The 16,986-nt window shown below is 38.5% G+C and overlaps 1 protein-coding gene across 4 annotated transcripts in view; it reads right to left on the reverse strand.

The window, feature by feature from the left end:
• The window catches only part of IGSF11 (immunoglobulin superfamily member 11), a 166,503-nt gene that overhangs the window by 125,361 nt on the left and 24,156 nt on the right, over nucleotides 1-16,986 (reverse strand). The window contains exon 1 of one of the 4 annotated variants that reach the window (XM_036883459.2): nucleotides 793-1,142. The exons of 1 other annotated variant lie outside the window; for it this stretch is intronic. In XM_036883459.2, coding sequence (XP_036739354.1) covers nucleotides 793-844 — 52 coding nt within the window. In that variant the 5' untranslated portion in view covers nucleotides 845-1,142. Of the gene's footprint in view, nucleotides 1-792; nucleotides 1,143-16,986 lie in introns of those variants that run through there. 2 more of the 4 variants (XM_036883458.2, XM_036883457.2) reach the window with 2 other exon arrangements.

A 16,986-nucleotide genomic window follows, 5' to 3' on the forward strand; every position in this document is an offset into this window, starting at 1 on the left:
GGGTTAACCACACAATATTCCATAAACCATTGAACCTGCTTTTTAAATTAAACCCTTCAGAATAAATCTCTTTAAATCTCAACAATCAGCTAAATGGGACCAAAACACATGATTCCACTGGACAGTGCACTCACAAATGAAAAGGGCACCACCCAAGATGAAAATCAGAGTTTAAATATGATGGCTATTCATAGAAAATAGAATTTAAGAAAGATTAAACAGAGCATAGAAAATTATATCTTCTTTTAAGAAACCGTTAACAAGAAAATTAAATGGGTTTATTCCTTTTGTTCTAATATAGTGATGTTATTTTTGTAAGGCAATTTAAATCGTTTGGGGAAGAAACGAGAGTAGAAAAAAATAAATTCTTGTTTTTGCAGACAGTGCGGCATATTATATAGCTCTTTTTAAAATAAAGATCACATTTTCAGTCAAATCTGCATATGGTAAAGCTACAATTCAAAGTTTTCTGAAATATTTTGAGGCATCTCTAGTTTTCCTGGAGCCTCCTGGTAACGGAAAGTGATTGTGAATACGGTTGCTCACTGGACCCGGAAAGTAAAGGAGTCCGCTATCTGAAACGAGCCCCGCAGGGTCAGAGTCAGGGCCGGCGGGGCGGCAGCCGAGGGGCGTCTGCAGTCACCTGCGGGACCCGGGAACACCTGAGCTGCGGGCGGGCGCGTGAGCTCGGCCGCGGCAACCACGAAGGGCCCCGAGAAAGTTGGGCTCCCAAGATGAGGCACAGGCGGCCCCCGAACGGCTTCTCCCCGGCCCGCCGGCTCAGCTACTCACCGTGCAAGGAGAGGAGCAGCAAGGGCACCAGAGGGGAGCCCGGAGAAGTCATCCCGCGGCCGCGGAGAGCGCGCCTGCCGCCCGCCCGGCTCCTCGGCGGAGGCGCGGACCCGCCTCTCGGCGCTCTCGGGGCAGCCCGGTCCTCCCAGACCCGCCCCCGGCCGCTGTCCGGCCGGCTGGGCTGGGACCGTCGGGCGCGCAGACGCGGCAAGTGCAGCTCCCGCGGCGCCCCGCTCGCGGAGGCTGAGCTACGGGCAGGCGCGTCCCGGGCTCGCCGGCCTCGCCCTGTGGCGCCGCGGCCACCTCGCGCTGCCCCAGGACCCGCCGGCCGCCCGGGGAGCCACTCCCCCCAACTCTCGCCCAGCTAGTCGGGCTGCGGCGGCGCTCAGCGGGGCCCCGCACCGCCCACTCGCCCCGCTCGGTCTCCAGGCAACCGCGGCTCCAGCGCGACGCCTGGCGGCCCACCCGCGGAGCGAGCGCGTCGCGCAGCTGACGCTGCCCGGCCACCTGCGCGCGGTGCCGCCGGCTGCCCCGCACGGGGCGCCGCGATCCGGCCGCGGACGGCTTCGGCGCGAGGGCCTCCCCAGCCGTGAGCCTCTCCCGGACAGCGGGTGTCAGGGCTGATCCCCAAACTGCCCTAGGAGAGAGAGATCTTTCCACTACCTGTGTCCAAACCAGCAAAAAAATTTTTCTCTTGCAGTTTTCATATGATTTCTATTTGGCCATTTCCTCTCTTCCGTAACTAAATAATCTGAAACAACCCGAACGGCAAAATTAAGAATCAATGAGGTTTGTTCTATTCTACAGGTGTTTTTTCTTTTCTGACTGTCCTTTTTTCTCTGAAGGGAAGGGGCTCTACTATGCTCCTCCCTCCCTGTTCCTATCAAAGAGACTACCGCCTTCTCTTGCCCCTTTAGTAAAACTTGGTCAATTTCTAATATTTAAATTTTTCCGTTTTAAATGTTACAGCTTTTCTTAAGCTAGTTTCAGTATTTGTTAACTAGTGAAGTGGTGATTTTATTGTGGTGGTTGGGTTTTATTTTTTGTCTCTTGCTTGTTTTGGCTGGGTGAGAAAAGATACCTTCATGGTATGCCACCTTCGTGGCATCTGAAATTATTTTAAATATCTACCTGCATTTTACTTTATGAAACATTATCTTCACTGTTTTGCTATTGAGGTCTCTGGTGTCTTACAGCCCTTAGTCACTTTCTACAGCCTCCAACTCAGCCCTCTAAAATGTGAGGACATACCTGTCCAGGGAATGGTCAGTTTTTCCAGCTGCATAGATTAGCACTTAGGGCCATTCATAAATTTTGAGCCCCCATCTGGCAGATACAGTCCTCCCAGGGCAACTAATAAATGAAAATAGTATGCATGTATGTAAAATAAATATGGGAAAAGGCAAATACATAAAATATCTATACAACTAGACAAAGATTGGAAGATACATGTAAAAAGGAAAATAACATCAAGATGGTGGAATTATGGATACCCTTTTTCTTTTTCTGAAAATGCTGATGTTATCATTTCAAGTTAAATAAAAGAAATGCCAGTCACCTTTAACAAGAATACCCTGAAAAGATAGTTTGATTATAAATTAAAGATGCCACAACCTTGTTCACTACTTCATTTGCTAGAATCCCTTAAGCAGATTTCTAATGACAAGAAAAAAATGATAGGACAGTATAATGTCTTTGATATTAGTAACAGAAGTTTAACACTTCAACTATGATGCCATTATTGGGCTCATTCTCATTCTTTTGAACTCTAGCGCAAAAGCTAGTTTTTTTTTTTCTCCACCCAATTCAGTTCCTTACCTTGTCCTGCACATATTCCTGCATTGTAATCAAGTCCCAAGCAGGGAATAAGAGTAAGTAACATACAGAGAAATGCAAGGAAGCAGTCAAGCGGCAGGTGCTACTCAGTACAGGACTTTGCTTCATTATAATCCCAGATTTAAACGTAGAGATAGAATAGGTATTCATTAGTTAAATAAATAGCCCAATAATCTAGGTTGAAAAGCCCTGATAAAGCAAGATACCCCACCCTTAAAAAACTTTTAGTTGTACATGGGATATACCTGCACTATCATGCATCAACAGAGAAAGGGCCCTCCCACCTCTTTGTCACCATAATGTCTCTCTGCCTTGCCCAACAGCAGCCAGTGAGATAGTAAGAGGACAAACTGCTCAGTTTGGTGAAGCAGCCGTGTGGCTTCTGAAGGGAGAGTGGATATGATCAGATTTCAGGAGGCAATCTGGCCACCCAGAAACACGGTTGGAAGAAGTGGGGAAGGTGGGCAGATGGGGAAGGTGGACTTAAAGGAGGCAGATCAGGAGTACTGGAAATTCCAAGCGTTGTACAGAGAGGCTTTCAAAGGACACTCTTATAGGAAACAAAGAAGAAATGTGTGCTTTTTAATTCTCAGAGGTAATACCACTGGCATGTAGTTTGAGTAAATTTTTTATTAGTAATGATGAGTTTCACCAGTTCTTGTATCCTAATCTGCGTTATGACCACAGGATTTCTTTAAATCTCAGTGCTACAGCAACAGACATCATACATTTGTGTAATATTTTATAAATTTCAAAGTGATTTCACCTATATTATCTGATCTGATCTTCACAGTAACCCCAGGAGATAGGTAAAGAAGGTATTATTACCCCCTCTTCACATACAGTAAGATACTGAGTCTCAAAAAGATCAAGGGATATACCTCAGTGACTGCAACCACCAGTGGGGAAAACTGGAACTGAGGTCTTCCGACATCCTAGAGTTTTTCCTACCACACCACAAAGTCTTTTTCTTTTATCTCTTCATAGACTAATATCTAAAGAAATTTATATAAACTATAATGTACTAAAGCTGTCTGTGAGGATAGTAATTGTACTAGTGGGGGTGAAGATTTAATAATATGGGTAACTGTTGAACCACTGTGTTGTATACTTGAAGCCAATATAAGCTTGCATCAATGATACTTCATTTAAGAAAAAATTTTTTAAAGAAAAAAGCTGTCGAGAACACTGCAGTTGCCTCCCCGACACTTATCCCACCTCTACCCCCTGCTGCCCCATCACCACCACTTGACCCCACCCCATCTGAGTTATAGGCATACCTTCTTTTATTGTTTGCTATATTGTACTTCCCAGATATCACAATTTTTACAAATTGAAGGTTGGTAGCAACCCTGCATCACGCAAGTCTATTGGCACCATTTTCCCAGCAGCATTTGCTCACTTCATGTCTCTGTGTCACACTTGGTAATTCTTGCAATATTTCAAACATTTTTATTATTAGTCTGTTTGTTATGGTGACCTGTGACCAGTGACTACAAATTGCTGAAACTCAGATGATGGTTCTAATTTTTAGGAATAAAAATTTTTTTTTATTAAGGTATATATATATTTTTAGATATATGCCATTTCATACTTAATAGACTACAGTATAGTGTAAACATAATTTATATGCACTGGGAAATCAAAAAGTTCATTTGATTCACTTTACTGTAATATTCATGTCACCAAGTCGAAGCTCATGCCACTTAGCACATGATGTGTCAATGTCAAGAAACAAGGTGTCGGGGCAAGGAAAGTGGCTTTATTTGGAAAGTCAGCAGACCTAGAAAATTGTGGACTAATGTCCTAAAGAACCATCTTAACTTAGGGTTGATTTCAAGCTTCTTATATGTTAAGGAAGGGGAGCAGGAAGTCAAGGTTAGGAGGTGACAATCAACCTCAGACATCTGGACGTCAGCAAGGGTCTGAGAAGGGTTGTGAAATTCCATGTCCTTGGTTAGTTGACTCCAGTCATTTTGTTGACGTGGGTCTGGCTATGATGTTCCTCTAAGTTCTTGACAATCCAGTCATCATTTTCGTACATACTTCTTTATCTCTGCAGGGGAGGTGAGTTTCAGGTAAGGGGCTAGTTGCATCAATCTTAAGTTATGAGAAAAATTCCTTTTGATGATTAAACCTATGCAGGTTGCAAGACAGATACAGTAGAAGACAGAGATGCCCAGCTTTTCACTCTGTTACATTCACTTTAGAGCAGTTACATTCTGGAACAAAACCTGCAATATCACCAAAATATGCCCATAGCTGTAAACTTTGGATAAGACTGGCCCCACCCTCATCCCAAGGGGAGCAATGTACTTGGCTTTCTGACCAAGGAAGAAATGGAGAGGGGAATGACTGGGACAAGGAGCCCTGGGGTAAAAGATTCAGCTATAGTGTAATAATAATCTTGGCTCAAACACATGGATGACATGAGAACATAGTCAACTTCTAAATATCTAAATATGAATTATGCAAATTCAAATTTTAATCCTAGACCAGCTTTTCTCCTCCACCCATCAAAAGGCTGGATCATCTTTTTCCAAAGTCAGTTATATTTATAAGAATGGAAAATTAATTTTATTATTAGCTTGGGATAAAAATAATTAAGAAAAACAATGGAGAGAATTTGAAGGCTTTCCAAAGTTATATGTAAATTATTTTTAATTAGCTATTTTAAATTAGTAATGCTACCTATCCCCCTCCATTCATGTATATAAAAGTAAAGGTTAATTGCATTTAAGTTTTTGAGGTCTATGCATGGTTTATAAGAACGTCATCTTAAAGTTAGAATATACTTTTTTGACCTTCTTTGAGCTAGAAACTCATTTTGTAACTATTTTAACCCAGATGCTTAGAACCATATCTAGTCTAGAGTCAAGCTTGGTCATTTTAGTAAAATTTGAGTTCTCCCCATCCCTCCCCTTCCTCTAAAATAGCAACAAAGGAGTGGCAAAGATAATCATGAAAGCCTTAGAGTAATTAACAAGCCAGTAAGTGTTTGTTGTATGTTAAAACATAAGTAGACCATGTAATATTTTAAAACCTCTTCTCAAATTTGGAGTCAATTTATAACCTAGATACGTTGACAGCTTAGTCTTTCTTGTATCTGTTTATCTGTTTCTGCCCCCTCCTCTGGTAACTCTTGATTTACACAGAGGTAAACAGCCTCTCTGTTCCCCTCACCTGGCCTAATTCTTATCATTGTCAACACTGCTGAAGCAAAGTTTTACTATATCTACATCTATTTAGGGAAAACTTAGCTCTTTTCCTTGAGATCCTTTTATTATGAACACATTTATTTTCAAGCAAAGTTACTTTCTGATCAGGGCCCATTGTGACAAAGTGCTATTGAATTCGTTCTAATGGCCAATTTAAAATGGCACCTGTTTCTTAAGACTTGAAAAGGGCAATAGCTTAAGTATTTTATGTCACCTGACAGTTTGGAGCATTCTCTTGCTTATAAGTAAGACAAGTCTCAAATATTCTTCAACGTCTCTTTACCAATACTAATCTACTCTGCTTCAAACTCTGTCACTTGATTTTATATATTGGCCTATTGGCAATCAGGTTATCTCTGTGTTTTCCAATTGTGATGAGTTTTTCATAGTTTAAAGTACAGTCCAGATTTCTGTTCTTGGCAACAAAACAGACTAGAGACCTTGAATTACATAAAATGTGAAATTATATATTTTTAAATCGTAAGTGAATTGATGAGCTCTCAATAAAGTATGGAAAAGTCAAGTGAAAAGCTAGAAAAGAGAAGAAATCCTTCAACAGTCTATTCCTAACTCAGTGTCTAGAATGATCCTGTTATATCAGGTCAGGTCACTCCTCTGCCCAAGTTCTTCCAATGACTTCTTGTCTCAGAGTGAAATTAGAATTCCTACTATAAACTGCAGGGCTTGTGTTAGATTTCTATTGCTGCTGTAACTGATTATTGCAAACTTAGTAGCATAAAACAATACAAATTTATCATTTTATGTGTTCTGAGCTCATAAGTCCAACATGGGCCTCAGGGGGCTAAAACATGATGGCTGCAGGGCTGTGTTCCTTTCTGGAGACTGCATTTCCTTACCTTCAGCTTCTAGAGTCCACCCACTTGCCTTGACTCATGGCCCACTTCCACCATCTTCAAAGCCATCAGCACTGGGCCAAGTCCTTCTCACACTCCTGTCTCTCTGACTCTCTCTCTCTCTCTCCTGCCTCTCCCTCCACATTTAAGGATCCTTGTGATTACACTGGGCCCACCTGGATAATCTAGGATAATCTCATCTCCAGGTCAGTTGAAGGATGACCTTAATTCCCCTTTGCCATGTAAAGTAACCCATTTACAGGCTCTAGGGATCAGGAAATGGGCATCTGTGGGGGATCAGGAGCATCTTTCTGCTCACCACAAGGCCCAGCATGATCTAATACCCAGTATCTCTCTGTTGCCTTCTTGTATTTTCCCCTCACTCACTCTCCTCTCTCTACAATGACCTCCTCAGTGTTCCTTGAATAAGCGGGAACATGTCTGCCTCAGGGCCAGTGAAATTGTTCTTTCCCTAGATGTCTGCACAGCTCTCCTGTCACCTCCTATAGCTCTTTTCTAACACATCACCTCAAGTGAGGCCTTAGCTGACCATCCTATCTCAAAGTTTAAAAAACATTTTAAAATCCCTTTCCCCATTGTATTTTTTTCTTAGCACTTCATCACTAACATACTGTGTATTTTCCACAATAATCTTATTTGTCTGCTTCACTCCATAAAACCAACGAGGAGGGATTTTGATCTGTTTTATTCATTGTTGAATTCTCAATGACTTTAACAGTGCTTGGCACATAGTAGACACTGAATAAACATTTTGAATTAATGAAACAGTACATGAAACAAGTCTCAAGAAATTACACAGGACTAAAATCAATCAGAACACATTCTTGGACTATAATGTTGCTAAGCTAGATACCAAAACCAGTATAAATACACACACACACAAACTTCAATATTAATAAAGATACCTCTAAATAATTCAAAATCAAAGAGGAAATCAAATGAAACTAAAAAGTATTTGGAAGGAAGTAATAAGAAAAACATTCTATATCACAGCCTGTGCAACACAGCTAGACTATATATATGGAGGGAAACTTAAAGCCTTAAATATTTGTATTAGAAAAGATAAAGCCAAACACAAATGAATTAAGATAAACTTTAAGAGATTTAACAAAGAAAATAGGTCCAAAGAAAGTGGCAAAATTAATAAAATTTTAAGCAATGTATAATAGAGAAGATCAACACAGTCAATAGCTGATACCTTGAAAAGTATAATCAAATTAACCAAACTCTGGTGAGACTAATCAAAATTAAAAATGAAAGAGAGAAACAGAGTTCAAATAGCATCAGAATAAAAAAGGAGACATACTACAAATGAGCAGAGATTTAAGAGATAAGGAGAATAATGAACAATTTTATGCCAATAAATTTGAAAATTCAGAAGAAAAGAATGAATTCCTAGAAAAATATAACTTACTAGCACTTGCTGAAAAATAAACAAATTCTGAATAGTCCTATAAATTAAGGTCATTGAAGCAATAGTTTAAAATCTCCCTACAAATAAATTCTCTCCAGATTCAGAAAATTTTATCAGCAAGTTTTACCAAATGTTCAGGAAACAAACAAAAAACCCCAATCTTTGGCAAACTATGTAAAAATACAGGAAAAAGGAAAAACACTCTTCAACTCTTTTGTGATGCTAGCATTATATTAAATACAAAATATTAACAAAGATATAAAAGAGTAATGCATGACACCAATTGGATTTATTTCAATAAAGTAAGATAGGTTTAACATGGAAATAGCTGTAGTCTCATAATCAGTTTCAGAAGTAAGAACTATAGCCTCTATCTCTCTCTCATTCTTTATTATGTTATATATACATATATATAAAATACACTTTTAACTAACTTTCTGTTTCTTTCCACTTCTTTACTCCCCGATTTTATTCAGGGTATGATGGTAGCAGGTTAACTTCACAGTAAGTCCATAGACCCAAGAATAGCAAGATAGAGCAACAGACACCCAAGGAGAAGACTTAGACTTCAATCTGGACACTGTAATAAGAAGACTAGGTTGTCTCCTAATGTAGAATTTAATGATTTTTTTCCAGTAAGAAAGATACATGCATTATGTATTTTTAAGTATAAATATAAAGAAAAAAGTACTGGTGTATGATGGGCACCCAAAGGGGTCAACTGAGAAACTTTTTTGGTTGCTAAGTATTTTTTGACTGTTAAGCATCAAGATCCTTCTCCAGTGTTCAGAGAATTTCCCCAAGTTTGATTCTCAGTGGGAAACACAATCTACCTTCCACTGCAGAAGCGAAAACTCGCAGCAACCAGAGTGCAGCACATAACATAAGGTTTAGCCGGTTGGGAAGGCTCACCTCTGGACTCTAAGTCTTGAGCAGGTGTCACAAAAATTCAGGGATAGAAAAGGGATAAGGGATAAGGAAAGGATAAGGGATAAGAATAACGAAGGCATAAAGGAGACTTCATTCTACCAATCACTAACCAGACACAGTTCTTTCCACGGTATCAGTTGTGGCATCCAGTTCTGGTGTCAGCAATGGTTTGTGGGGCTACAAGCTGACCAGTGAATCACTGGACTGTTCCTATGGTGTCATTTTGGGGACCTTCCTTCCCTTGGCTGCTGCTTGTTTTCTGGTCCTTCAGACTTCCCATCTTTTCTATGAGCTACCCAACATCCTGGACCTTTTAATTTACCATGATCAATTTCTGTCGCTGGCCACGAAGAACAATGTGTTTAGGATTAAAATGTTCTCAGTTTCTCACCTTTCTAGAAAGAGGTTAGAGATATTCATTAACCCATACTTCGAATGGGATGAGGAAGGTCCTATTTGATTAGAGCTATCAGAGGAGATCTTTCTAAAGCAGTAACATCTAAGCTGGTAATCAAAAGAAATGAACAGCCATGAAAAGAACCAGAAATTTTGTAAAGACAGCCCACAGTCTGGTAACATAATCACCATATGGATCAGAGCTACAGTCACATGTGTATTTCAGATTTAAATTCAGTCCATATTTGTGAAATATTTACTATGTGTCATGCACCATGCTATGTGTTTAACACAGTCTCACTGCACCTCTCACAACAACTTGTGAGAGAGTAGGTTTTACCTCTATTTTTTCAAAAAGAAGAAAATTGAGGTTCAGAGAAACTTTAAACTACTTGGTCAAAAACATACAGCAATGCAATAGTAAAACCCAAATAGTAAAACGCAACTTTTCTGCTTCTAAGGCCAGCATACTTTCCATCATACCCTGATACCTCTTCCTGAATTAACAACCAGATTGACAGTTTGGAAGTGGTAATATTTCTGCTACTTTTTAATACTAAAGTATTGTTTGTTCAGATATTAGCCTGTCTTCTGAATCTATTAATGAACACTATTCTTTAAGACATATAGACTTACACAATTAAATGGATATCATCCTCCCTTTAAAATTTTAATCTAAAATTTATATTTCATGATCTTAAAGATGAAATAATACCTGGGGATTTTATGTGCTATTAATAATAAAATCAGTAATAACCCATAAAAATTGGAACTCAAAACAGTGAGCCATGCTATGTTTCTATGGTAACACAATGAGGAAAAAATTGGCCTAAAAGATATTTTAATTCCAAGAAGCTGGTTCACAGTCTTAATATCATTTTAGAAAAATCCATATATAGCTAATCATTTTTATTAACAAATCCACGATTTATATCATGTATTCCTAAGAGTATTAGAAACTTTCAGTGCAGTATTTCCCATCTTCTCAGCCCTACATCTTATTCCAGCCTCTGCTGCAGGCTTAAATCAGCTTCTCACGGGTATAACCTGCTTCACTGTGGCCTACGCCAAATATTCTTCCTGCTCAGAGCATCTCTTGACACTGCTGCCTGGGACCCTGGCAGGGATCTGGTGGCACGAATGTGTGCCATCTAGAATCACAGGGGTGTCAGCACTTACGGGGTCACTTCACCAACATGCAATGGCAACCAGTGGATAATCCTACTCCCTCACACTCTCCAAAAGGCAGTTCTTAGTTTGTTAAGCTCCTTAGTAAGCCCTGGCGTGATCAATAATACCAACAGATAAAGAATTCATCCTTGACTGCTTTCCTCCTCCCCTTTTTCACTCCCTCATCAATAAACTCTGTTCCCTGAAAATACTTCTTCAAAAAACTCTACTTAACCCTTTGACCCAGGACAAACTTTCAGAGGACCCAGGCTAAGAGACCTACCCTTAAGTAGGTTTTATATACTACCTGTGTATATGGTTTTTACTAAGATTCTACTACAGTTATTTTTTAATAGCTAGCTCTTTTCAAGTGACACATGAAAACTACAGACTAGTACACTTCTTGTCCTAAAGAGTTTGGCAGGTCTCTATAATGTATCTTTCTTGATATGTAGAAACAAATAAGGCAAATACATAATATAGCTTTTGCATTGGAACTTCTAAATGATAAAAGACTTGCTCAATTTCAACTGCTATATTTTTTAAACAACCTTTGGAAAGCCACTCAGCCTCTCTATGCCTCAACTACCACCTCTATGAAACTGGAATATTTTTGCCTCACAGACTGCGACAAGGATTCAATGAGATAATATATGTGAAAAATGCTCATTACAGTGCCTGATGGACAATCAGCCTGGCAAGTAATGTTAGCTGCAGTTATCACCATTATTGCCATTATTAGTAAATTATCTATTTTATTACTTACAGATTGATTTTATTATTGATATTATTTGAAATTCTGCCATCATTGGGATAAAATATTTTGTGGACTTGATATTCTACCAAAAACTTTTATTTGTGTTGTACTTTGTAATCAGAATCAAATATTTGAATTCACATAGTGCTCAGAACCAAGATAACCCTATAGAACAAACTACAAAGATCTCTGTATGGATTTTTGAAGCAAGAGACTTTAAGACAATAGTACTTTAACAAATGCTTTGCAACAACCCTACCCTGTCTGTCCATCATTACTGAGTGTATGTACACAGGTCTCATGCAGCTCTTCATCAATTCAACAAGTATAGAAAAATCCTGGTATGAGGTGTTAAGTGGCCACCAAACAGTTAGATCATGAAAAATGCATGTTCACATTATTATGAGGTTAATAAAATGACTGGCGTTAATAAATTGGTTATTTAGTCAGGAATTCCCGAGGTCCTGTTGCTGGATCCGTATCTATCCCTGTTCTGGCTGTGGTTTTGTGCCACCTGGTGGCATTTCAAACTATAGCTTAACTATTGACGGTAATGTTTCTGAGTCCCAATTATTGACTGGTGCTTCCAGAGCAGCATCAGTGATTCCAGGACAAGCAAGGAGGCACTCGTTTCATCAGCTTGATGTAAGAACGCCTGGCCAAAATATACAGGACACCCTCTGCTTCCTAAGATAAAACTGCCGGCCATTCAACCTTGTAACCTCATCCCATCATACCCTCCCCTAGAAAGTGAGCATTTTAGCTTCCGCCCCTTTCCCCACGCTCCCACCCCCATATGAAAAAGGGCTGAACAAAGGACAGAAATTAATTGCCAATTTCATTATATGTTAATTCTCATTATTTACAGGGCATGTTATAGTATTTTATAGTATTTGTTGAGAGTATATATACCATGTCTGAGGTTCCAGCCAAGGCACTGGTGATACATCGAGTAGCAAAAATCAAAAGGTCTTTGCTCCTATGAAACCTCCAGCTTAGTGTAAGATGCAGAAATTTATCACATAATGCTACAAACAAATATGACAATGGTATGAAATAGAGAGGTTAGGTGCAAAGCATGCCTGGAACAGAATTTAACATAATTGAAGAGATCCAGAAAGATTCCCCAGAAGAAATGATTCCTCTACAAAGACTGCAGGTTGACTAAGCAATGGAAAAGTAGACAATTTCTGGCACAGGCAATAGAAAGTGTAATGGAGATATTTTGAAATAATTAAAATTACACATTTTTAATTTCCCCTTTTAAGTCATGTTTTCCTGCAATTCCCCTCCCTCCCTACCCCCCAACCCACTTCTAGGTCAAGAATTGAGTTTTCTTGTGCACGAAGGACAAAACAGTCACCCAAAATTTTTTTTAAAAAGATCATCTTCTGGTTTGAGAATGGTAGTTACTTCTTTGAGGCCATAGCAAGGCCACTATCTTGTAGCCAGGCCTCAAGAGATGAAAAGCTCTACCTACTTTTGTTGCTCTTGTCATGACTGTTTGCAGTTTTGCTTGTTTTCATTCCAATAGCTCCTTTTTTAATTGTCAAGGGACAAGTCAGAGGGATTCAAACAAAAAGATTCTTTTATAAGTCATCCTGAAGACAGGTCAGAGGATATTACATAAATGAGGTTCCAACCCTAACAAGAAAGATAGGGAAACTTTTCAAAGAGGAACCAAGGAAGAGAAATAAACAGCTAGGAAGTCAAACCTGTGTCGCCCTTTCCCAGTAGCATGCGGCTCCTTAGCGCCCAAGGAGGCACTCTTGAGATTGAAATTGTGGGTGGTGGAAGAGCAATGGCTGGGCAAAAGTCTTGCGGGATAGGCCAGAAGATGACCTCACAGGGCTGCACATACTCCCCTATGGTGTTGCAGAAAGGACAGGTTGGAGTTATGTTCTTGGTTGAGGCAAAGGAGGCACTCAGATGTCAGGAAAACTGGTGTTTCAGAGGAACCCAAAAATTGGAATGAAATCACCACAGATGAAGGACTACAAGGTCAGAAAGATGTTTTCCTACACTTCCTTTTAAAAGCTCTATCTTTCACATTTATATCTGCCATCCCTGTGGACTTGATTTTTTTCTACAGTGTGAGGTAGAGAGAGCCAATTAGCCCGCTATCATTCATTTAAAAGGCTAGCTGTTCCTTAATGAACTGCAGTATTCCCTTTGTCATAATGAGATGATTGACTGCCTGTGGGGTTCTATTCCTCTATTCTGTTCTCACTGATCAATTTCTCTATCCTAGCCCCAATACTACCCGGCCTTACTTAGTATAGGTATCAATAGTCTTGATATCTGGTAGTGTAAGTCCTCCAGCTTTGTTCTTCCTCTTAGGATCACCCTGGCTTTCCTTGCTCCTTTGTATTTCCATGTGAATTTTGGAATCAGCACCTCGATTTCTATGATAAAATCTCCTGGGACTTTTATTAGAATTGTGTTGAAACTATAGATCAGTTTAGGACAAATGATATCTTTAGGTCTTCCAATCCAAGAACATGGCATATTAAGCAATGTATTCAGGATTCTTTCATTACTCACAAGAATATTTAGTAGTTTCTTGTCAATTTTTAAATGTATTCCTAGATAAATTTATTTCTAAATCTAGTTAAACTTAATCATTTGATGTTATCACAAATGGTATCATTTTTCACATTTCATTTTCTATTTGCTTTTTGCAGGCATATAGGAAAAAACTATTCTTGTATATCCAACCTGTTTCCAGCAATCTTACTAAATTCCCTTATTGACTCCAATAGTTTGTTTATTCCTTTGAATGGTCTACGTACACAATCATGTCATTTGAAAATAAAAAGTTTATTTCTTCCTTTTCAGTCCTTATTTACTTCTTTTTCTTGCCTTACTGTACTTCCTAAGACCTCCAGAAAGAGTTGAATGGAAGTGTTGGTAGCAGGCCTCTCTGTCTTATATGAAACATCAGAGGAAAAGTTTTTAATATTTCATTGTCTGACACCAATATAGGTGTCTCCTACAGGTCTTTTAAAAGATATATTTATTAAATTAAGAAAATTCCATTTCATTCCCCGTTTGCTGAGATTTTTTTTAGAATTTTTTTTAGAAAAATCATTATCTACAATTTTCTCAAATGCTTTCTCTATATTTGTTGTAATGATCATGACTTTTCCCTTTTTCTCTTGATAATGTGTAAGTTACCTTAATTGATTTTTTAATACTAAGCTACCATTGTATCTGTGAAATAAATCCCACTGGCTTTGTTGCATTATCCTCTTTACATATAACTGAATTTTTTTAATGCCTTACTAAGAATGTTTGCATCTACTTTCATGAAAGAGATTAGTCTGCAATTTTCTTGTAATTTCTTTATCAAATTTTAGAAAAAAGGTTATGCTGGGCTCAAAAAAAGAAGGTAATCCTTTTTTCAAAAATTTTTTCCAAATTTTACAAAATAATTTGTGAAAGATTTGCTTTATTTCTTCCATAAATGCTTATAAAAATTCACTTATGTATCCACCAAACCTGGTTTTCCATTACAGAAAGTTCTTTTTTAATGGACAAACTTTTAAAAAAATATACTACTATTCAGGTTTTCTTCTCTGTCAGCTTCAGTTAGTTGTATTTTTCAAAACTCTATCCATTTCATTCAAGTTTATTGGTGTGAAATTGTTTGTAATAGTCTCAGTGTATTTCCAATGTGTAAAACACTAATGTCATCTTTTTTTATAACTGATGCCAGTAATTTATATAGAGAGATATAGATATAGATGTATTTTATTTATTTATTTATTTTTCTTTTACAGTGGTGTAACAAGAATAGGATAATGGTTAGGGTCTACCTGAATTAAATAATCCAGGATGATCTCCTCATTTCAAAATCCAATTTAATTATATCTGAAAAGACCCTTTTCCCAAACAAAGTAACATTCACAGGCTCTGAGGATTAGGATGTGGACATAGCATTTTAGGCATCACCATCTAGCCCACTACACCTTGCTTTGAACCAGTTTTACAATTATGCGCCTTGGTGCAGTGTTCTTTGTATTGACATACTTGTAGTTGACTGTGTTCCTTAATCCATGGCTTGATTTATTTTAAAAGTGTTAGAATATTTTCAGCTATAATATCTTCAAAAGTTGCCTCTACCCCATTCTCTTCTCTCTTTTTGGGTCTCTAATTAACATATTTTAGACCCTCTGAGTGTGATTCACATGAAGGGTGTGCTGGAGCCAACTTGTACCAGCTTGCCAGAGTCAAATATTAAATATTCAGGTATTTTGTGATATGGCTATTAAATCATCAGTAGCCTGAAGCTAGCCATGGTGACAGTATTTATATGATGGCAATCAGTTGTACCACTACAAATCAAGACTTTGTTTTTTCGAAGAGCTTGATTACTATACACATTGCAATACTATGTCTTGTTCTTTCCATCCTTTTGTCTCTCTATATTTAAACTTGGATATTTTCTCTCAACTTGTCCTCCCATTTATTAAGTCTATGTTGGGCTGTGTTCAATCTGATAAGATATATCTACTGAGTTCTTAATTTCAGATACTGTATTTTTTTAGTTGTATATACCCATTTCACCTTTTTACAGATTCAAATTCTCCAATGAGATTTTCATCATTTCATCTATTTGGCTGTGTTTTTCTTTATTTTCTTAAATATATTAATCAGAGTTATTTTCAATTCCTTGTCTGCAAGCTTCAATACCTGGGCCATTTGTGGCCCTACTCAATTGTCTTCTTTTTCTTTGACTATAGGGCCCTTTTGTCTTACTTCATTGTATGCCTAGTAGTTTTTTAATGATATGCCAAAATCTGTGTATTTAAAAAATACAGAAGCTCCAAATGATGTTATCTTTTACCAAAGAGAGTTTTTCCTGTTCTTTACTAACACATAGGATGAGAGGTTGATTACCTCAATCCACTTAAGTAATTGGCTGGGTTGAGGCTGAGTTTCAGTTTTAATACAACTCAAGTCTATCTCTGATTCACCACTTTTCCTCCAGCTCTCCTGAACTTTTTATTGAGAGATTAGTGAGTTTCCATCTCTTCAGCTCTGACATACTGTGAAAGATCCAGATATAACCTTCCAAAGTTCTCAGCCCAGCTCTTCAGTCTTCTACCCCTACATTTTAAAAACTAGCAAATATCTTGAAGGGGAGACCAGCTGTGTATTTGAGGCACATCCCCTCATTTGTTGAGGGTTGTTTCCTAAGTATCATGAGACTGCAGAGGCTTTTACTCTGCTTTTTAGAAGTCTTTGGCTTAGCTCCTCAGCCACCCATGCATCACCAAGAACTTGCTGATGTCCTGTAGGGGAACCAGACATGCACTCAAAGTCCTTCATGTTTTCTTTTTTCACTCCAGCCCTACATGACCACTAAAAACATTACAAATTCCTCTTTCTCTCAGCAGAGTGCTTCTGCATAGCCCACATCAGGTCCCCAGCCCATGCCCACAATTGGCAAGTGACCCCAGGAAGAAAAGTGGCTGTTGTTCATCCACCTACTTGAGAATGGTCCTTCCCTCTCTGGAATTCTTGTATCATAAACATGCTTTTATAGCTCTCTCATACCTTTGGAAATGCATTTGTAATTTGTCTGGCTTCTGC

The sequence above is a fragment of the Manis pentadactyla genome, chromosome 1 (assembly GCF_030020395.1).
Source record: "Manis pentadactyla isolate mManPen7 chromosome 1, mManPen7.hap1, whole genome shotgun sequence".
NCBI classification, from domain to species: Eukaryota; Metazoa; Chordata; class Mammalia; order Pholidota; family Manidae; genus Manis; species Manis pentadactyla.